This window comes from Cydia strobilella, chromosome 21 (assembly GCF_947568885.1).
Source record: "Cydia strobilella chromosome 21, ilCydStro3.1, whole genome shotgun sequence".
Lineage (NCBI taxonomy): Eukaryota > Metazoa > Arthropoda > Insecta > Lepidoptera > Tortricidae > Cydia > Cydia strobilella.
This window is the reverse complement of record NC_086061.1, coordinates 12,600,954-12,624,910: the sequence shown is the minus strand read 5'-3', so window position 1 is coordinate 12,624,910 and position 23,957 is coordinate 12,600,954. Positions and strand designations below refer to the sequence as shown.

The 23,957-nt window shown below is 39.4% G+C and overlaps 1 protein-coding gene across 1 annotated transcript; it reads left to right on the top strand.

Annotated features, from left to right (window-relative positions):
* The first annotated feature begins 8,749 nt into the window (after nucleotides 1-8,749).
* Nucleotides 8,750-23,554, top strand: LOC134751298 (myrosinase 1-like). The gene is made up of 11 exons (XM_063686684.1): nucleotides 8,750-8,861; nucleotides 10,310-10,457; nucleotides 11,245-11,411; nucleotides 13,346-13,472; nucleotides 13,918-14,048; nucleotides 15,990-16,078; nucleotides 16,608-16,755; nucleotides 19,143-19,306; nucleotides 21,697-21,849; nucleotides 22,496-22,587; nucleotides 23,410-23,554. Exons 1-11 carry the CDS (start codon nucleotides 8,750-8,752, stop codon nucleotides 23,552-23,554), a joined length of 1,476 nt encoding a protein of 491 aa, XP_063542754.1.
* The last annotated feature ends 403 nt before the right edge of the window (nucleotides 23,555-23,957 follow it).

Genomic DNA, 23,957 nt, shown 5'->3' with positions numbered 1-23,957 from the left:
TTGCTTATTTATGATTCTGGGTATGTGCCTTCATTTATACACCGCTTAAAAAGCTCCGCCATAGCAAATGACAAAGGAATCGGCAGTGACGTAACTAGGGGGGGGGGGGGGCAAAATGGGCAAAAGGCAGCAGCAGGGAAACTTTTGTCAGTCGTCAGGGCGCGCAAATTTTGGTGACTGCCCCGGGCGCCATATCCTCTAGCTACGCCCCTGGGAATCGGCGCTCAGTAGTATCACTTATGCCGTATACGTATACATCTAGATTCTAGAGGCTTTCGGTGGAATGTGGGAAGTTACCAAGCGATATAACTCATCCGCTGTCGTTGCCTCTGACACCATAGAATTCCAGTTTATCCAGTAGGATGTTATAGTCCACTAAGTCAAATGCCGAGCTCAGCTCCAGAAACGAGCCCGCAACTTTTTAGTATTTTAACTATGTCCCCGATCAGAGTACCAATCGCTTCCTTAGTACCCCTGCTTTTTTGATAAGCAAACTACCTAGCAGATAGTATTTTAGAGTTCTGAATGATTCACGGTTAGTTTCACTAGACTTATATTGACCGGGATATTCGGAGCTTATCCATAATCCATAATAATAATAATCCATACTATCCATACTAATATTATAAATGCGAAAGTCTGTCTGTCTTTCTGTCTGTGTGTTCCCTCTTCACGCTTAAACCGCTGAATCGATTTAGATGAAATTTGGCATAGAGATAGGTTGAGTCCCTGAGAAGGACATAGGATAGTTTTTATCCCGAAAATCATCCCTTAAGAAAGTAAAAAGCGGGGTGGAATTGAGATAATTAACGAAGTGCCTGCTAATTTGTGTGCATAATATGCTTAAATTGAATTATTGCTATGAGATTTTTTCCAGGCGTTACTTTAGCTGCTGTTACTAAGTCCACGCAGACGAAGTCGCGGGCAAAAGCTAGTAGTCATTTATTCAATATTGCATTGTCATGTACATAATAAGGTGTTACATTTTATATAGCCAGTTCATGACACCCTGTAAGGGCACACAATAGTACAGTTTTTCTAGTCTATTAATTCTAATCTACATATTGTAATTAAGGTAACATAATAAAAATAACATATTAGCGTATCAGTGGTTTAGTAACCTATAAGTTATTCTCATAGTAAATAATACAAAAGGTAATCACGGTCTATATCCTGGTCAATATAAGATAGTATTTTGTTAACCTATCCTTCATAATTCTTTCCAGTAATTTGGATAATGTTGGCAGTATAGAAATTGGCCTGTAATTTTTAGGATCCGATTTGGAACCATTTTTATGGACCGGTATTACCTTAGCTCTATTTGTGGAGTAACCCACAACTGTTTGTACTCGCATCTCAAGGACGCATGTTGATAAAGCAGCTCTGCAGAGTGATTGAAATGTATTTAAAATTACCACCTGTATATACCTATGTTATACAAATATAAGTCTGATTCTGACCAATTTTGGTGTCTATTTAGCCATAGTAGTTGCTGCTCCCGCCACAGAACGGACGCCTGCTCGTGCTTGCGCCACCTAGCGGTCATATCTGTCGTCGTGAATCTTCTGTAGGTACCTAGTAAATTTATTCTGCGGTCACGGTTCAATTTGGGAATCTTTCGCTTGCTCGGATTTCAATCCATACTAATCCATACTATACTATATACTTATACTATATATACTATATACTTATACTATCCATACTAATATTATAAATGCGAAAGTCTGTCTGTCTGTCTGTCTGTGTGTTCCCTCTTCACGCTTAAACCGCTGAACCGATTTAGATGAAATTTGGCATAGAGATAGGTTGAGTCCCTGAGAGGGACATAGGATAGTTCTTATCCCGTAAATCATCCCTTAAGAAAGTAAAAAGCGGGGTGGAATTGAGATAATTAACGAAGTGCCTGCTAATTTGTGTGCATAATATGCTGAAATTTAGATTGCTATGAGAATTTTCCAGGCGCTATTCTTACTCTAGCTGCGGTTACTAAGTCCACGCAGACGAAGTCGCGGGCAAAAGCTAGTATATTATAAACACAAGAGATAAACAATAATTGCTCAATTGTATAACGAATAACTCCCTATTTTATTTATTTTAACAGGTTTTTATTTAGTTTCACCTGTCCCATTACATTGGCTGTCTGTCTGTAATCAAATCTTGCAAGTTAAATTTTGACCCACTTCCCGGTTTCAGATGAAGCTGAAAATTTGCATACATATGTAAGACGGGTGACAATGCAATATTATGGTACCATCGAGCTGATCTGATGATGGAGACGGGAGGTGGAAATAGGAACTCCGTGATAAAACAACGCGCAAATTGTGTTTGGGGTTGTTAGAATTCTCTCGATGATTATAAGTTGTCTGTGGAAAGAAAAGTACAGTCAGCGACATAAGCTTGCACTTAAGAAACGGGCATTTTTTTTCTGTAGTGATGCACTGGACTTTTTTTCCAAAATAGGTAAATTTAATGTTTTGCTACTCAGAATCACGACCTCCTTCGTTCCTACTAGGAGGAAAAAAACGTCCCAGTTTTATTTTTCCATTCCGTTGCCATTTTTCAAACACTGCACGGCCGAGTACGGCGGTAATGAAATGGAAAGTACGTAAAATGTATGAAAGTTTTGGGACATTGTTTCTTTCTTAGGATGGACAGCTCATGATTCTGGGAACAAATAACATTAAATTTACATATCCTAAAAAAAGTCCAGTGCTTCACTACAGAAAAAAATGCCCAATTATGAAATTTTTGCCAAATACTTATGCCATATCTTAAGTAACTCCTTATTTACCTACATTCACTTCATTCAAGATCAGATAAAACTATTTTCGACCAAACGTGATTGATGTTATTTTTTCGTTAGATGATAACACGCAGTCCTGGGATCAGTCTTCGACATGGATTGCATGAGGGCGGTATTTATTGGGTACGTATCTTTTTTATTTCTGCCATTCTCAGTAGGTGTTAGTACATTACGATACAAGTGCGAAAAATCGGAAATGTGAAAATGGCGATGAATTAAAACACGACTAAAGGGAGTGTTTTAAATCGACACGAGTAATGACCTATTCGCACCTGTATCGTATACAACGTTTTACAGTACATATGGCCCTTTAAAGTTTCGACATAGTTGCGTAATGTGCTAATTATCGCACTAGTGCGGTAAAGTGCCCCATATGTACTGTAAAATAAATTATATACTTAGAACATTTTTACGAGTCGCGGGGGAAGCGGCCTTAAAATGAAAAAAAAAAATACAACCCCGAAAAAAATAACCGACTTAAATATTTGTAAAGGAGGAGGTTGTAACATGTCAGAGGCTCCCTTTCCATGTTAGCATTATATGTAAACATAATATTGTTCTATTTTAAGTCGGTTAAATTCCATTCTTGTGTCTCACGGTAATTCAAACAGCTATATTTCTTTTCATATCTTAAGTGGACCTTGCTATTTGAAATTCTAGATACACCACTTGGAGAGTTTAGCTGATATAGTAAACCAATATATTAAGAAACTTATTTTTAAAATAATTTGAACTTTATTTCAATGTCATAAAGCTTTTTGCGTTATAAATTTTTGTGCAAAGTTAGTTTGGTTATTAATTTCAAGTGTTTGTTTAAAATACCAACTCGGATTTCACGCTAACGATAAAAGTTAAGTTATGACTGTAAAATATTATATGCAAAATTGAACCATATTATTAAGAATTAAAAAAGGGCGTATCCCTACAATATGTGTCTATATAGAAAAACAAAGACGTTTAGAATAAAAAATTTAAAGACATCCCACCGACGAGAAGGAATAGTTTTGGCTACACCCATTAAGTAGGTCAATTTGGACCTTATGTTAATTAGGAAATAAAGAGTAATTTGTATAGGATAGTAACGAATCATGAAATTCAGGATTGGTTTAGGTGTTACCAATGGGGAGCAAGGAGTTTGCTAGAGCGGGGAAATCGGGATCTGGGAAGGGATTTCATAAAACCCCTTTGCGGGGAATTCTCGTGGCCATTCGCAGAGCATCGGAGGAAGTTCTCTAGTGTAGGTTAGGTCTATTTAGGTTACCTATATTGTGTCCTGGTCTAGATTTTGCTAGTATCTTATGATGCTGGTAGAGTTCGGATTGGAGCATAATATGGTGTAATCTATTGTGGGGTTTAACTTGAATATTTTTAGAGAAGTGCATTTTAGATTGTGTTTATTTAGTGGGTTTAATTGTTTTATTGGTTTGTGGTTTAAACAAGCGCTAGTGTTTGATATAATACTAGTGAGGTCTAAATTATAAATCAATAGACTTAATAAGATTGTAAAGTTTGTTTTGTTCATAGTGTCATTTATAAACTATTTAGTGAATTGTAATTATTAGTTGTTTGTTGATCTGTGCCCAGACAAGTGCTAATGTAAGTAAATATATTGGTGAAATTTTACTTACAAATCAATATATTTTTCATTTCTCATGCTCTGAAAGAGGGTCATTGTTGTTCTAAAAGGTGCGCAGAAAATGATACGTGTCTGCACTAGAGCATTTTACGTTCGAAGTACGATATTTTTAATTTTTTTACGATAAGCAATTGAAATTTGAGTTTAAATGGATTTGTTATACAATTTCCATTGTGATACTTGACTCTCCATTCCATAAATAACGATACTTTTGCCTGAATTTTTAATTGAAAGTTCCCTCAATAAATACTATAAAAATGTATTATTCGTCATGTTTTTGAAAAAACACATGCATTTTACTTTCCTCGTATTCGAAATGAAAAGTAGAGTGTTTAACTCGGGTGAAAGGCATCATTTCTGCCTCGGACTATTGGCGCTCTCACTGCGTTCGAGCGCCAAGACACCTCGGCAGAAATGAGTGCCTTTCATCCCTTGGTTAACAATCTACTAATTAAAGGTTGTAAAGTCATGTTTGGTTCATAGTGCAATTTATTAATTTATGTTTTAATTGTGCTTAATATATATAGTGTTTTGACCTGGATTATTTTAGTGATATTTAGCACTGGAATGATTTTGGTTGGAGTACTTTATATATTATTTTAAAGTTAGTTTTGCAATTATCTCTCAGCTTTCTTAAATAACTTATGGGGTAGAGAGAACTAATTCCGATCCAGTACAGTACTGGGCAGATGGAGAGATAGGGCGGGTACCTTACGGTGACAACGACAGTCTTAATTCTCCTACTGTGCATCTTGATAATATCAGGTGGGTCCCTGACAGTTCCTGGGTTTACAAGGACAGGTTCTAACCCCTGGGGTCTGGACAATTTGGGTTGTCACCTAGACTTCTTAAAAAAGCCAGATTCTAGACCAACTATTCCATTACCTTTTTCCCGACCTACATCGGCTGTCCCAAACCCTATCGCTGATGCTGGTCCACGTGGAGAAATAGGGGGTCAGTTCTAAATCGAGGTGTCTCCACTCGTCTTAGTTAGCTGTAGCCTAGGAATTTCTCATTGCACATCGAGAAATTACGCGAGTAAATTAAATGTACATCCCGGGATGTTAGTTTGCAATTATATCGATAGATTAGTTGGTTAGTTTAACTGTTAGGGCTAGGGTTTATATTTGTATGGTTTAGGGAATTGTAGGATTGATCAAGGTTTATATAACAAAGCCATTAGATCTTTACAGTAGTTAGCTAGGTTCGCTTCCGATATATTTATGGCTATTTAAACTACATAGTACGAGTATAATTATGGGTTTATGGGTTAAATTTAAATAGAGGTAGCTAGGTTGTAGTGTGGGTTTAGGGATTGTTAGAATTGTATTACATCCACTTATTTATGACTTATTGAAAAACTTGACATATTTATGACTTTGAATATAATTTGGTCCTTTGCAACACTACTGGTAGAAAAATATATTGTGGGAAAAACATAACAAATAACCACAATATAAATTAGTATTGTAGAATCAATTTGTTTGTAAAAGAAATATTTGTTTTGCCTGTCCCTTGGCAGTCTGTATGACGACTTCATTCTGTTTTCTAGAGATCTGTAATTTTCACATTCGACCTTAAAAATACTAATAAGGTCATATTATCATAAAACTTTAGTATTGGAAATATATATCAATGAGTGATTTACCCAAGCTAGATCGATGCAGAGCAAGATCGTGGTTTATTTTGGTCCGAAAGGTGATTCAAAATGACTACAACTATAGTTTGGTTAATATTATTTCATTGAATACCTACTAAAATATACTACAAAATTACAGTATTCTGGGAAATTGGAGTGGATCAAATACAGCTGCTCTAACTACCAGTATTTTGTTATGTTAAATTGTCCCTTTGATGTCCTCTCATTTATGACGAAAAATGTCATAAAATAATGTTCAGGGCAAATGACGAAGTAGCCCTGTCATTATGACCGCCTCCCGGAATGCGTCAGAAATGCATCTTCCACCGCCGGTTTTAAATCTAGGCTAAACAAGTGGCTCCTTACTAATATGTTCTATGACTACAATGAATTTTTTGACATGCCACTTACCTTATAATATAATGATAAATTATGAATTTGAAATATATAAATGAATACATGAAACGTATAAATAATTATAAATTCTAAATATAATATAGTTAGATGAATGTAACAAATAAACATATATGTAATGAATTGTAAATATAATTGTCATTAAGACTGTCTGCCTAAAAAACCTCAACTTTACCACGTGTATGTAGATTGTAGGTTTAATATGTATAAAACATAAACATACCTGTAACGATTGTTATCAATAAAATTTCATTTTCATTTTCATTTTTCATTTATGAAAAGATGTCCCTTCAGGACCACATGATAGTTCCTTCAGAACTGGGGCGGGGGTCTGCCCTGGCAACTGGATGATGACCACGGATAGTCGCGGCGGAGCGGGCGACATCTATACCCCAAAAACAAAATATTTGTAAAATGTGACATTTATTAGTAATCATACTTTGACTAACTGACTATTACATTCGACAGACTTTACTTATTTTGACATACATTACTAAAGACTTAACTATGACATTCTACAGACTTATAAAATTATGTTTTACATACTATTTATTGATTGCAATTTAAATAAGATTTTATTTGATTAAGATGTACTTTACATTTGTTTTACAAACTGTCTTTAAACTTACAATGACGTTTCTAAATACTCTGACATATTTTACACTGGCATAATTCACGTTTTATTAATTATTTATCATTATTAGGATTTTTTAGACGTATTATTCATAACTCTTTCCTATTATGCGAAAAGGATTTCGGTTACTATTAACGGTTATGACGAAGGGTTCCACATAAACATTAGACGATCATTTGGCCAATTTACTGATCCAATTCAAGATATTAACTTATATAATTAGATTTGCGTTAGGTTATTTACAGTATTTTATAATAATTAGTAAAGGTAATTACGGATTGCGGTATTTTTAAAGTTTTTTAGATTTTTAGATTTTCTTATTGGAATTTTTAGTATTTTAGACAAATCTAGGGTTAACTAGGTAGGGTAAATTAGGGTTAGTTAGGGAGAGTGGTGGGAGAGTGTTACAAGGTTCTCAATTCAGTTGGGTTATGAGATTGTGGTATAATAGTTATTTGTTATACAAGGGTGCAAAGTTGTATTTCAACACACGAGAAGTAAAATACATTTGCACCCGTGTGTAACACAAAACTTTTCACCTCACTATAGGTATAGCGAGGAAAGTGCAACATCCACAGGCGTTAGATCATCTTTATCACTGGACTCACTCATTTTTTTACGATATTATAACAAAAACTCTGGAAATTCTGTATTTTTACGTGAGAAGTTCTTCTTCTTCTTCTTTTAAAATTATGGCTTCAGCCCAGTGGGACTATTTCGCCAGTGTCAAGGTTTAAAAACGACAAAAATTGTACGGTTGTACAAGACAGTGTACGGTGATTTGTTAGCTCTTGTAAATCGATAGCTAGACTTTACAAGAAGCACGTGGACTACCGGCCGTTGACTCCAAGATGGTGGTTAAACACGCTTCAATAGTTATTTGTTATACAAGGGTGCAAAGTTGTATTTTACCCGCGAGTGTAGAATTGAAACACGAGCAAGCGACAGGATTCTATAGGTGAACCACGAGCGAAGCGAGTGGTTCTAAAATAGAATCCTGAGCGTAGCGAGTGTTTCAACACACGAGAAGTAAAATACATTTGCGCCCGTGTATAACACAAAACTTTTCACCTCACTATAGCGAGGAAAATGCAACATCCACAGGCGTTAGATCATCTTCATCACTGGAATCACTCATTTTTTTACGATATTATAACAGAAAACCCTGGAATTTGTGTATTTTTACGCGAGTCGGTGAGAAAAGTTTTTAGTAAAAAAATTGTTGACAATGTTGACATTTCTGACGTATGAAATGTCAACGATGCGTTTTGAAATTGCATCGACTCAACTTGTGCGTTCAGAATTATATTTAACACCATTATAAAAAACAAACGTTTCTTATGGAACTTTAAGGTTTATGACATAAAATCATTAAATAAAGCTAAATTTGGTATTTTTTTATTAGATTCTCAAACCATTTGTTTAATGATAATTAATATCAAACGAATCATTATTATGAGCGTTTTACGTTTTGTTATCTGTCAAGCTACTTAAACACGCTCCATCCAAGGTCAAATTACTTTCCCCACTAGTGGATAAAATGCGTTTTTCCCCGCTTGTTTTAAAGGATAAAAGACAACTTTCCGAGCTAGTGAGGGTAAAATATAGTTACAACTGTAACTTATGTACAGTGCGGTGCTGTGTGTCGCGGCGGCAGAGCGGCGCTTTCCCGACGGCTTCAAGTTCGGCATCGCCACCTCCTCCTACCAGATTGAGGGCGGGTGGAACGCCAGCGGTAAGTTTTTATTTATGTATTTATCTATAAATCCATACTTACCTAGGTATATACTTATATTATACTTATAAAATTATAAATGCGAAAGTCTGTCTGTCTGTCTGTGTGTTACCTCTTCAGGCTTAAACAGCTGAACTGACTTAGTTGAAATTTGGCGTAGAGATAGTTTGAGTCCCGGGGAAGGACATAGGATAGTTTTTATCCCTAAAATCATCCCTTAAGAGGGTGGAATTGAGATAATAAATGAGTTGCCTAATATTAGTGTGCATATTATGCTCATATTGAATGATTGCTATAAGACTTTCTCCAGACGCTATTCTTACTCTAGCTGGGGTTACTAAGTCCACGCAGACGAAGTCGCGGGCAAAAGCTAGTAAATAATATCTAGACACGCGGTAGCTTGTACAGCCAAGCTCAAACAAGGAACTGGCGACGCAGCAACATTACATTTATGTTTTTCATAGGATCTATTATGTTTCTCTATCTTATGAAACTCTTATTGATAGGTAAGCTTCAATCTTTATAACAATTGTAGGTAAATACAATTCTTTATAAAAAGATTATTACAAAATTAAATGAAGCTGTAAGTGAATTTACATTTGTAAGTATTATAGGATAAGCCTATCCCGAGACACGAGGCACCTTCTCCCCTTGTACAATCCTTACGGCAATGCAGTTAGGCTGAGAACGCACTGCGATTATTTTTTTGCGGTTTCTGCAGAACCGCAAAAAGTGTAAAATCCTTGCATCTTGACGTGACAAGTGTGATAGTATCACTACTTATAATGGCTCACTACACTATCGGCGATGATAAAAGATGACTGGCGGGCACGGTATCCATTCCATCATTGTATATACCCATGTTCTACAGACAATAAACGAATTACGAATTACGAAAAAAAAAAATTACGGTAGTGTATATAGAGGGCATACTTGGCAGTCCCCGCCAGTTATCGTCGCCAATTACCCGTCAGTTGTTGGTGTTTCGGGCACACATCAAAGACAATCGCCGGGTTGCGTTGTACGTGCGATCGTGGGGATGCTTACACGATGATCTTGCCGATGAGATGATGATACTATCAACGATCATCGCCGATAGTATTGTATTGTAGTTCGGGCCATTTTCCGCAACTCTACGACTGACGCCTATTATGCGTGACATGGGGGGATGGGCTAGTCCTGCCAGCCCAGCTCCTCGAGGAAACCTATCAAACCTTTGATGTTGAGTAGGACCTCGGGGAGGTCTCTCGGGGATCCGAGATGTTTTGCCCTGTATGGGGCCACTCCGCTGCATTCCAGCACCACGTGAGAGGCTGTTTCTTCTGTCTCCATGCATCCTCTGCATAGGGGACTGTCTGTGACACCTGTTATAAAAAGATGTTTGTCGCCAATAGTGTAGAGGAGGCATAATGTGTGTGTCAGTCAGTGAACGCTAGCTCGTTGTTCAGACAAGGGCGTGAGCATCTGGGACCACTTCGTGCACACCAAGCCCGAGGCCATCGGCGACCGGAGCAACGGCGACGTGGCCTGCGACTCCTACCACAAGTGGAGAGAAGATATTCAGCTGCTCGAGGACCTTAATGTGGACTTCTACAGGTAGGTACATGACGACACAGTCACCATCAAATATAACGGAGCTGGTAAGGTGGTCACAAATATCTGAACAAAGGGCGAAGGCATCTGGGACCGGTTCGTGCACTCCAGGCCCGAGACTGACTCCTGACTCCTACCATAAGTGGAGGGATGATATTCAGCTGCTCGAGGACCTTAATGTGGACTTCTACAGGTACATGACGACACAGTCACCATCAAATATAACGGAGCTGGTAAGGTGGTCACAAACATCTGAACAAAGGGCGAGAGCAGCATCTGGGACCGGTTCGTGCACTCTAGGCCCGAGGCCATCAGAAACCGGAGCAGCGGCGATGTGGCCTGCGACTCCTACAACAAGTGGAGGGATGATATTCAGCTGCTCTAGGACCTTAATGTGGACTCGTACAGGTAGCTCCTACAGTCACCATGAAATATTACGCGCTCAATGCTCCTGCCTCTAGCGAACTGACTGTTGCTAATTAAAATGCTAAAGTTCCTTTGTCCTAAATACAAAAATGCTAACACTAATCACGCGCGCCATGTCCAGTCAAGGGCATACATATATATACATTCCCAAAGTAAAAAAAAAAAAAAAACTAAAAAAAATGTGTACGCTCCTACACCTTAGACAATAAGGTCATGTTCACATTTTGAGCCATTTGTCTGGATCCATATTTTTGCCTTCGACTGTCCATACATCTTGTTACAAGCGTATTGCCGACGCTAATACTGAAGAACCTATAAAAATAACCGGTTTTCCTTTTTGCTCTTACTTTTGTGTAATCCTCAGATTCTCGATATCCTGGCCGCGGGTGCTGCCGACCGGCTTCCCGAACTATATCAGCGAGGACGGCGCGCGGTACTATAGCGACCTGATCGACGGGCTACTGGAGAAAGGCATCGAGCCCGTGGTCACTATGTACCATTGGGATCTACCGCAACCTCTTCAGGACTTGGGTATGACTTTAGCATAATCTAAAACATCTTAAGAACCTGTCCTGATAGATTGGCTTCTGGAGAAAGGCATCGAGCCCGTGGTCACTATGTACCATTGGGATCTGCCGCAGCCTCTTCAGGACTTGGGTATGACTTTAACATAATCTAAAACATCTTAAGAACCTGTCCTGATAGATTGGCTGCTGGAGAAAGGCATTGATCCCGTGGTCACTATGTACCATTGGGATCTGCCGCAGCCTCTTCAGGACTTGGGTATGACTTTAACATAATCTAAAACATCTTAAGAACCTGTCCTGATAGATTGGCTTCTGGAGAAAGGTAACGTGCACGTGGTCACTTTGTACCATTGAGAACTGCCGCAGCCTCTTCAGGACTTGTGTATGACTTTAAGTAACAGAATCTAAAACATCTTAAGAACCTGTCCTGATAGATTGGCTTCTGGAGAAAGGCATTGAGCCCGTGGTCACTATGTACCATTGGGATCTGCCGCAGCCTCTTCAGGACTTGGGTATGACTTTAACATAATCTAAAACATCTCAAGAACCTGTCCTGATAGAGTGGCTGCTGGAGAAAGGCATTGAGCCCGTGGTCACTATGTACCATTGGGATCTGCCGCAGCCTTTTCAGGACTTGGGTATGACTTTAACATAATCTAAAACATCTTAAGAACCTGTCCTGATAGATTGGCTTCTGGAGAAAGGTAACGTGCCCGTGATCACTTTGTACCATTGAGAACTGCCGCAGCCTCTTCAGGACTTGGGTATGACTTTAAGTAACAGAATCTAAAACATCTTAAGAACCTGTCCTGATAGATTGGCTTCTGGAGAAAGGCATTGAGCCCGTGGTCACTATGTACCATTGGGATCTGCCGCAGCCTCTTCAGGACTTGGGTATGACTTTAACATAATCTAAAACATCTCAAAAACCTGTCCTGATAGAGTGGCTGCTGGAGAAAGGCATTGAGCCCGTGGTCACTATGTACTATTGGGATCTGCCGCAGCCTTTTCAGGACTTGGGTATGACTTTAACATAATCTAAAACATCTTAACAACCTGTCCTGATAGATGGGCTTCTGGAGAAAGGTAACGTGCCCGTGGTCACTTTGTACCATTGAGAACTGCCGCAGCCTCTTCAGGACTTGGGTATGACTTTAAGTAAACAGAATCTAAAACATCTTAAGAACCTGTCCTGATAGATTGGCTTCTGGAGAAAGGCATTGAGCCCGTGGTCACTATGTACCATTGGGATCTGCCGCAGCCTCTTCAGGACTTGGGTATGACTTTAACATAATCTAAAACATCTTAAGAACCTGTCCTGATAGATTGGCTGCTGGAGAAAGGCATTGAGCCCGTGGGCACTATGTACCATTGGGATCTGCCGCAGCCTTTTCAGGACTTGGGTATGACTTTAACATAATCTGAAACATCTTAAGAACCTGTCCTGATAAATGGGCTGCTAGAAGGCATAGATCCCGTGGTCACTTTGTACCATTGCGATTATCCTCAACCTCCAGGACGTGGGTAAGACCAGACAAAGGCTACTTTCTTACTTACTCACTCCGTTGGCTCAGCGACCCAAAATGAGACTTGGCCTCCGACACAAGACAGCGCCACTTTTCTCGATCCTGTGCGACCTCTCGCCAATTGGTGACTCGAACCTCGCGCATTTCCGCCTCCACCCTGTCGCTCCAGCGATACCTGAGGCGTCCAATAGGACGTCTTCTTGCTGGGCGGCCCAGGTGTGCTCTTTTCACGTTCCGATCCTAATCCATTCTCTCAAGATGGCCCAACCAACGCAGTCTGTGAGCTTTAGTCTCTCCCATGATGTTAGGTTCAGCCACTAGGTCTTCAATCTCATGGTTCCTAAGGACTGTCCAGCTTCCATCCAAACAACAAAGCTTCAGACAAAGGTTACTAATAAACTGTAATTTCCAGGTGGCTGGACCAACCCGCTGATCTCGGAGTGGTTCGCGGACTACGCTCGTGTGATCTACGACCTGTACGGGGACCGTGTTAAGATCTGGGTCACCATCAACGAGGCCACAGCCGTCTGCGATATTGGGTACGCAAACATTGGCAAAAAAAAAACACAATACAATTAGCAAGCACAATGACAGACCCCTATTTCACCGGTGACAGGTGCGACAAAAAAAGGGAATCTACGTATTGGTTTTGGCTCCGCGCACGTCTCCTAAAGGTCCGGAATATGGTTCCGTGATGGGAAAGACAAATAAATATTATAGGACATCCTTACACAAATTGACAAAGCCCCACAGCAAGCTCAAGAAAGCTTACACAGACTATTATGTATTTTATACGTGTTGCCGACGGCCTGGGTTCGAATCCCGGTAAGGGCATTTATTTGTGTGATGAGTACAGATATCTGTTCCTGAGTCATGGGTGTTTTTTCTATGTATTTATCTATATTAGTATGTATATCGTCGCCTAGCAGCCATAGTACAAGCTTTCGGGCTGTAAGATGTCCATAATATTTATTTATTTTCCAGGTACGATGATCTCCATGCCCCGGGGCTGGAGTCCGAAGGGCGCGGGTCGTATCTGTGCACGAAGCATGTGTTGCTGGCGCACGCGAAGGCCTACAGGCTGTACGAGGCAGAGTATAAGCTTAAATATCAAGGTAAGTGGCCAAAGGCAAGTTCCGCTCTCATTTTAAAGCGACTAGCTTGATTGCTCTGAAACTTTGGCCTATTCTCGACTAGATGGCGTTGACGGTTTCGTTTGTTATTTAACAGTTTTAACGCATATCAGTGAAAGAACATAGTTCAAAATCATACTACGAGTATAGAGGGTCTAAGGCACAGATTATTAACTAGACCTTTCTCTGTCGCTCTAATTACGCCTTAATTTGAGTAAAAGAGAAAGATGCCCGCAATTAGTGAACTTCGGTGTTCGTGGTAAGCCCTCAGGTGTGCAAATTGCGGAAACTTTCGAAAAAGTTGGATTGTATTAGGAAATTTCAGGAAAGTTTCATAGGAAATTAAGGAAACTTTTATTTTGGAAACGGCATTTTTTTCCGAGAAGTTTCCGATGTTTTTCGATGTGGAAATTTCGCAAGTTTGGTAACTTTCCGCCGGCACATCAGTAGGTAGTCGGGCCGTATATGTATAGCAAAATAAAGTTCTCTAAAAAAATGCAAGAAGATGGCAAAAAATTCCGTCAAAATCCTTAGGCATCATCATAATCATAAGGTACCTTTATAAAGGTACATACATACAGTTGTAGTGAATAAATATTTTACATTCGTATTTTCACGGAAACGTACGAACGTGTGTTGCTTTTTAGGGTTCCGTACCCAAAGGGTAAAAACGGGACCCTATTACTAAGACTCCGCTGTCCGTCTGTCTGCCACCAGGCTGTATCTCATGAACCGTGATAGCTAGACAGTTGAAATTTTCACAGATGATGTATTTCTGTTGCCGCTATAACAACAAATACTAAAAAGTACGGAACCCTAGGTGCGCGAGTCCGACTCGCACTTCAATCAGCCTCCGTTTTTTCAATCAGCCTCGGCTCGGTACAAAAAGTACTGAGGTTGACTGAACTAGCATGATAAATACCAGATACCATCTGACAAGTTATTTATCATGACAGTTTTGTATCTGGTAGCTTATCTTATTATTTATACGAATACATGTTATGTCAACTCTGATTTGGAATCAATATTCGGTATTTGGAATTGATATTATATAATATTATCATTAGCGATAACAATCATCGAGGTAAATGATATTTCTTCGACTATACCTACCTACTTAAAGTGAGGTTTAGACTAGCAAGAACTTGCATGCAATTTTCATTACATTGCGGTATCTGATAATCATTTTGTAAGCAGTTTACCTTAGTAGTCAGCAATGTAACGTAAATTGCATGCAAGTTCCTGCTAGTCTAAACCTCGCTTAAGTTCAGTTATTTGTTAAATTTATCAATTAGTTTGGCTAAAGTTAAAAGCAAATTTAGATACACGTTATATTATATATATATTATACTAAATAAATATTAATAATAATGATGTAATTACAAATAAGACTTCATACTTCTTTACTAAAATAAAATGGAATTAAAGGCTTTTTTATTTTTATTTTTTATTTTTATTTATTTATTTATTTACTTCTTTACTAACAATAGTCCAATTGCACCAACCCGTTTGTCATCGTTAAAGTTCGCTAAATTTTATTATAAGGAAAGTTTCATAGTAAACCGCCGCGGCGCGTCGGGTGACTTTGATCAGTCTGTCAAGTGCTAATGGTGCAACTGGCACTAAGTCTGTCTGTGAAATTTATGATTTTTATTAAATTAAAAAAAAAACTGGTCAAGTGCGAGTCGGACTCGCGCACCGAGAGTTCCGTACTTTTTAGTATTTGTTGTTGTAGCGGCAACAGAAATACATCATCTGTGAAAATTTCAACTGTCTAGCTATCACGGTTCATGAGATACAGCCTGGTGATAGACAGACGGACAGCGGAGTCTTTGTAATAGGGTCCCTTTTTTTACCCTTTGGGTACGGAACCCTAAAATCACCGGTTTTTTTTTAGTGTATTAATTTTTATAAATTGTACAGGGCAGGTGTCACTGACCAACCAAATGATGTGGTTGGAGCCCGAGACGGTAGAGGACACGGAGCTCACGGAACTCGCTATAGCCTTGTCAGTAAGTGGACCAATCAAATTAGATTATTTCGGTAAATAGGGCAATCTAAATAGATTATTTCGGTAAGTAGGCCAATCAAATTAGATTATTTCGGTAAGTAGGCCAATCAAAATAGATTATTTCGGTAAGTAGGCCAATCAAATTAGATTTTTTTCGGTAAGTAGGCCAATCTAAAGATTATTTCGGTAAGTATGCCAATCTAAATAGATTATTTCGGTGAGTAGGCCAATATAAATAGATTATTTCGGTAAATAGGCCAATCTAAATAGATTATTTCGGTAAGTAGGCCAATCAAATTAGATTTTTTTCGGTAAGTAGGCCAATCTAAATAGATTATTTCGGTAAGTACTAAGTACGCCAATCAAATTAGATTATTTCGGTAAGTAGGCCAATCAAATTAGATTATTTCGGTAAATAGGCCAATCAAAATAGATTATTTCGGTAAGTATCTAGATATTTTCAAGACATATACTATTTAATTAAACAAGTGAAAAGATTTAGATTTAGGGGTGATCTGTATTTATTTTAGATCGATCGGTACTGTTATCCCATCTTCTCGTTGGCGGGGGGCTGGCCGCCGGCGCTGGAGCGCTACATGGCGCAGAAGAGCGCACAAGAAGGCGAGCCGCGCTCCAGGCTGCCCCCCTTCACGCAGGAGGAGATCCAGCTAGTTAGGGGTAAGTATTAGGCCTCTGAAGTGAGGAAATCAACCAGGGATGTTGCGGATGCCGATTTATTGACATCCGCGGATGCGGATTTTTAAAGGCTCACATCCGCGGATGCGGATGTCGAGATAAGCACATAAAAAACGTCAATTTAGTAATTTTTATTTGAAAAAAAAACTAAACTTTGTATTTGAACAAAAATATAGGTGCCCCACAAATTGCATTACTATGCTAAAGTCCAAATAAAACAAATTATTCACTTCTTGTCGCTGTCCGTCATAGGCTAAAGTGCTTGATCGACGAATCACAAAAACGAAACGAGATTCCTATTGGCTAATGTCGAAATTTACTAGTACTTACGCCGCCGCTAAGACGTTCCTGTACCTACCTGTTCCACATCCGCATCCGCATTAAACTCCGCATCGATTTTATGCGGATGCGGATGTTGAAAATAATGCGGAAGTTCCGCGGTTGCGCGCAATATTCGCAACATCCCTGGAATCAACCAATAACATTGGTAGTAATTCAGGAAGAGAACCAGGAAGGACGTCGCCAGTTGATGGGCTAGGCTGGGGGCAGTTCATATGCAATGCGCTACGTGTATGCGTTTCAGAAAACCATCCGGCCACAATACCGGAGATGAGCAGTGCCCAGCAAAAAAAAAGTGCCCAAATAAGACATTTAAATAACATAGACTATGAGAGCGCGTAAAACCCCTCACTACCTATCTCTAAAATAAACGACCTATTTTGTTATTTATACGTATTGTCAAAGTTGAAACGTTTTAATTCACTGTTATTTACCTACGTTCTTGTACTAATATAATCTTTATTGTTTTTGCTCAATAAGCACCTAAGTTACACTACATTGACCTACTAACACGAAATACCTAAGATACAATTATTAAGTTACTTAGTTTAGGTATTTATGTAAAATATGTTTTTCTCAAACATGCTATGTAATATTGATATTACGTTCTTTATATTAGGCTGGGAAGTATCACGTTTCAGGCGCGGCTAGACGAGAGGTCTGTAATGAAATTTCATACAAAGTTGCAGGCCTAGGCCGGGAAGTGGCTTTTTTTAAATTTCTATTTCACATATAATTGTGGCACAGCATCATGGCATTCAGCCATTAAAAAAAACTATAAGCAATATTTGCTTTTTGGTTCGTTTATGACATTCTGCCAATACGCCTATTAGAAAAAAACTCTTTTTTTTTTTACCTGACTTGGGCTCTATGGCATTAGAGCGGTAGGACTGTGTGGGGGGATGGTAGCCGGGTTTGAGAAAAGCACTATACATACATCGGCGTGAAAACGGGTTGTCGGCCTTATAACTATCCGGCCTCACTACGTTCGGCCGTATATTCTATTCGGCCGGCAACCCCTTCCTTCCCGGCCTCTGTAGTAATGTACTATTATTTTGCGTTCACTTTTCTAAACCATGATTGTACATTTATAGTATTTAAGTAACTATTTAAGCGACAAGAGTTATACTTAGAGTTTTGAATGATTCACGGTTAGTTTCACTAGACTTATATTGACCGGGATATAGACCGTGATTATGCACCGGGATATAGACCGTGATTGGGCAGACCAAACGCACTATTGCCTGCAGAATTAAAGAACACATTGCTGCGGTCAAGAACAATGACGTTCGCAAGTCAGCTATTGCTCAGCATCTCCTTGAGTCGGGTACAAATCACTGGATCGAGTTGCATAGTCCCAAGGTCATTTCGACAGAACGCCACTATATACCAAGATTGGTAAGAGAAGCCGTTGAAATTCACAAATACAAAAATTTTAATCGTGAAGATGGGTTTAAACTGTCAAATGTGTGGAATCCTGTGATTTGTTTGTGTAAAAAACCAGTGATATCCGAATCAAACACGCGTAGTGACACCGTGAGTGTAGTGTGTTTGGACAGACCAACGAGTGTGAACGCGACCGGACCAACAAGTGTGAATGCGACCGTTGGTAACGTTGAAAGTGAACGCAGCCGACGCGCAAGAATGAGGGTAGACAGAGCGCTGTCTACACAACTTTGACACCCACCCGCTATCTTCAGTCACCCGTGAACATGATGCATGTAACTGCGTCGAAATATCGGGAGCTCACAAATAATACAAAAGGTAATCACGGTCTATATCCCGGTCAATATAAGTCAAGAGTTATACTCTTACATATATGATGATGAAGGGGGGGGGGGTCTGTTACTAGATCTGATCTGAATCATAATATTTAAACATAAGTATGTGCATAGTGTAACATAGATAATGTTATTTAATTTTTAAGTAAATACAAATGTTTGACGTCATAAAGAGATTGTAAAATTCTATTATGAAAATAAACGATATGATATGATATGATATGATATGATATGATTTGTACGTCACAGGTTCATACGACTACCTTGGGCTGAACCACTACACGACGCACACGGCGCGGCCCGCGGCGTCGGGAGAGACCATCGGCACTTACCTCATCGACGGGTTCAAGGAGCTCGACGTCAAGCTCGGAACCAGGCCCGAGTGGTCCTCTACCGCGTCTGGTTGGTTGAAGGTAAGTCCACGCCCAGGTAGCATTTATACGTCATTATGACGTCAGCGACGTCATAACGCTGTCATAATTACGTCATTATGACGTCGCTGACGTCACTTTGCTACCTGGCCAAAACCTCCGATGACAAGTTTGCACACGAACTGAAAGAACTTTAATAGAAATGTCGCTATATTCAGTTAAAGAATATAGCCAGAAATCATTTATTATGTTATAATTTTATATTGATTTTATAACTATTATATTATTGTGACATTTAATTTAATTTGATATGAATTGACATTGCCATTAATATTCTAGCTATTAAGATCGTTGACTTTTAATATTTTTTTATTTTATTTTTGAAATAAACTCTAATGAAGTTATTTTATAACTTAGTATTTTTTTTTGTAAATATTTTTTTTGATGTTTTTATTATTAAAGGCTTTCGATACTGTGTCATATGATATACTGTGGTCAAAATTGAAGGAGACAGGCATAAATCCGGCGGTGACAGGAATTATGTCGCACTGGTATAGCAAGCAGATAAACGTGGTAAAATGGGCTAAAGAATATTCGGATCCGTATGTGCTAAAGTGTGGGGTGAGGCAAGGGGGGCTAACCTCGCCTAGATTGTTTAGTATGTACATAAATCAACTGATTGAGGGGCTCGGCAGCACACATGCCGGCTGTAGGATTGATAACGTTTGTGTAAATAATATCAGTTATGCGGACGACATGGTGCTGTTGAGCCCATCAGTATCAGGGCTAAAAAAGCTTATTAATGCATGCGAGATGTATGCGCGGCAGCACGGTTTGAAATACAACGCTGCCAAAAGCCAGTTCATGATTTCCAGGGGTAAAATAAAGTGTCCAGCCTACACGCCCAAAATAATGTTAAACGGAGTTCCTTTGAATCGTGTCACTCAATTCAAATACCTTGGGCAAATTGTGACCGAGGACCTGAAAGACGATCTCGATATCGAGCGGGAGCGCAGGGCGGGATGCTGGCGCACAGGTTCGCACGCTGCAGTGCCCAAGTGAAGCTGACTCTATTTCGAGCTTATTGTCAAAGTTTTTATACGTGTGGCCTGTGGGCCAGTTTCAGGCTGAAGACTTACAATACCCTGCGTATCCAATATAATAACATTTTCAGGATGCTGTTTGGGCTTCCTCGATTTTGCAGCGCCTCTGGGATGTTTGCCGATGCTAGCGTAGAGGACTTTTATGCCATAATAAGGAAGAAGACGGCATCTGTAGTGCTGCGGATGAGGGGGAGCTTAAATAGCATCCTGAGAATGATTGCCGAAAGGTGGGACTCGGATATCCTCCGCCGATATACCGACCTTCATGTCGTACGACCTAGGAAATAAGTATTTATATGTTTTTATGTAATAGGTAGTTTACTAATGTAGTTTTATAAGTGTCTTGTAACTAACAATTTATGGATCTCAGCTATCTGAAAATAAATAATTTTAATTTTAATTTTAAATTTTAATTTATTTCTTGTTCTTGACATTCGACAATACCTAGGTTGGCACTAGCTATGTAAACATTGACATCTCTTTTTTTGTGACATTTGTTTTATTTATTAATGTTATATTCTATTATTTGATTTCTGTTCTAATGTTATGTTGACGATCTTTTAGTGAAAGCCTTTGTTTTATCCCTTTTTGTAAAATACAGTGCCTTTTTCTTTAAGAAATAAATATATTTAATCTAATCTAATCATACTGCCTTCAAACATCTTCATCAGCTTCACCTGGACAGTTAAAAATCGTGAGTAACCTCAACAAAGCGACCTTGTAGATTGTTAGAAATCAGAAATGGTTTATTGCTAACCATGGTACGTAGTTGTTACAATTAAAATATAGTTACAAGAACTATTGCATAATAAAAAATAATGAATACTAAATAAATGCTTCACCTTACCGCAGGGCGGACACGCTATACATCAAAAATCACTTGCGTTTCTATGTGTGAACGGCACGTCTGTACACGCGTCATGCGTCATAGTGTGAGTAAGTTGCTTAAAAATAGTACTGAGCGGCCGGCAAACGGTCGTCAATGTGCTGTCGCGGGGCGAGGGCATTCGAGTCAGGGCGGGGCGGGGCGTGGCCGTTCTGTATGATAATACTATTATTTATTCTGTGACCCTACGCCCATGTGAAGTTAGGGCTTGTAGAGTTAGAAGCTTAAATTGGCTCTACAAGAGATCTGATAACAGTGATAACTGCTTGACAGTGCGAGCCTTAACGTTTCGTCTTGGCAACATTTTACATGTGGAAATGTTTTTGATGGGATCCCAGGTAGCATTTATACGTCATTATGACGTCAGAGACGTCTTTATGACGTCTTTATGACGCTGACGTCACAATGCTACCTGGGATATTTATTTATATTTGTCAATTAAGGTGTACCCCGAGGGTTTCCGCGCCCTGCTGTCGTATATCAAGCAACAATACGGAGACACGAGCATCTACATCATGGAGAACGGCTTCCCTGATGCCGGGACGGATCTGGACGACCAGCCCAGGGTCGACTACTATACGAGCTACTTGGAGCAGGTGAGTTGGATCCAGTGGCGTAACTAAGGGGGGGGGGGGCAGAGAGGGCAAGTGCAGAAGCAGGGAAACTTTTGTCAGTCGTCAGGGGGCGCAAATTTTGTGACTGCCCCGGGCGCCATATCCTCTAGCTACGCCCCTGGTTGGATCAAAGAGATTTAAGAGTCCCCGGCAAGCTCGGCCGAATTGCACCTTTTGTATAAAAAATCAAGTTTTGTATAAAAAACTTAAATTCGATGTATTTTTTTAACTATGGTATCTGAAGCTACATAAACTAATTACAGACATAGATATACCGTATCCTATTGTAAGTACAAAGTTTCAGAGCAATCTAGCTAGTCGTTTTAAAACCAAACATCAAACATTTATTCAGCAAATAGGCCACAGGGGCACTTTTACATGTCAATTTTTACAAGCAATAAAATTAACCAAAAATTACAAAAAACAATTACACATATGGAATCAATAAAATATTAGATACTTTGTCAGAGAGAATGAGAGCGGAACTACGTTTGTATGGAGAACCGAGCTTGCCGGAGACTTAAGTAGACATAGAGACATTAATTACGTCACACTTGCTATGACAGTACCACTCTATCTTATTATATCCTCTTTGCTTTGAAGTTATAGTGGTTGAATTATTGTATAGGTACTTCTGGCTATGGAGGAGGACGGAGTGAACGTAGTAGGCTACTCCGCCTGGTCGCTCATGGACAGTTTCGAGTGGAATGACGGATACCAGTGAGTAAATAATCTGCTGATTGAAAAACAGCTATGTATTATATATTGCTTACCTAAAAAAAACCAGCCAAGTGCGAGTCGGACTCGCGCACGAAGGGTTCCGTACCATCTATAAAAACGGCAAAAAAATCACGTTTGTTGTATGGGAGATGGGAGCCCCCCTTCAATATTTATTTTATTCTGTTTTTAGTATTTGTTGTTATAGCGGCAACAGAAATACATTATCTGTGAAGATTTCAACTGTCTAGCTATCACGGTTCATGAGATACAGCCTGGTGACAGACAGACAGACGGACAGCGGAGTCTTAGTAATAGGGTCCCGTTTTTACCCTTTGAGTACGGAACCCTAAAAATGAAATTTGTTACATTGAAAATTAAATTAATTATTTATTTAAGGTATCTAATATATGTATAGTAGAAAAAAACAGAAACGCGCACGTGACACCCATGTGACACACATCCATAGACTACTGTAGCCAAAATCGAGATATTTTTTTCTATAAATTTAACATAGCAAGGAGCTAAGTACCAGGGCCTCATGAATTACGAGAAGGTGTCCTTCACCGGCCGGCTGCAGCATATTGGCTGTATACTTTTGACTTTTTTTGCCTATATTATATATATGATTATATACTACTTTAAAGTATTATTTTAGTTGACTCATAGAAAAAATACTTATAGTATACTATAGTGATATAATCAAGCTTTTCAAACTTATACCCACTTAGGCCACTCAGCAAACTGCGTGGCCTAAACACGGTACTCGTCTGTAAAGATCCCAATTATATCACAATTGTATATAATACTATTTATTATTCTCAGGGTTCGCCTCGGGCTGCACCACGTGGACTTCACGTCGCCCGCGCGCACGCGCACGGCGCGGCGCTCGGCCAAGTACTACGCGGCCGTCGCGCGCACCAAGGACATCGACGCGGAATACCAGTTCGACAAGATAGCGGACGAGTAACGAAAATGGCGCACTTTAGCCACAAAAACACTAGACCCAAGGTAGCATTTATCGTCATTATGACGTCCATTATGAAGTAGAAATGACGTCGCTGACGTCACTTTGCTACCTGAGACGTCATGGGACACTTGTCCCCTAGTGTATCCCTGGCTTTAAAGAGGTAGATAAATTAGGTATAAGTAATCAAATTAACCAATGTGAAAATAATTTTAATAAATTTAATGACCTGGCGAACTATTTATTTGTCCATCTTACAGTAGAAACTATGAGGTGCTGGTGTGCTAAGGCCAAGGCCTTTTTCGGGGAAGTCGGGAGACGCATGCGGGAGATAGGTTTGGATGCAAAGGTTGTCCATCGCGGTTCAACGTGGCAACGCGGCGAGCTTGATGGGCACCTTTGCATC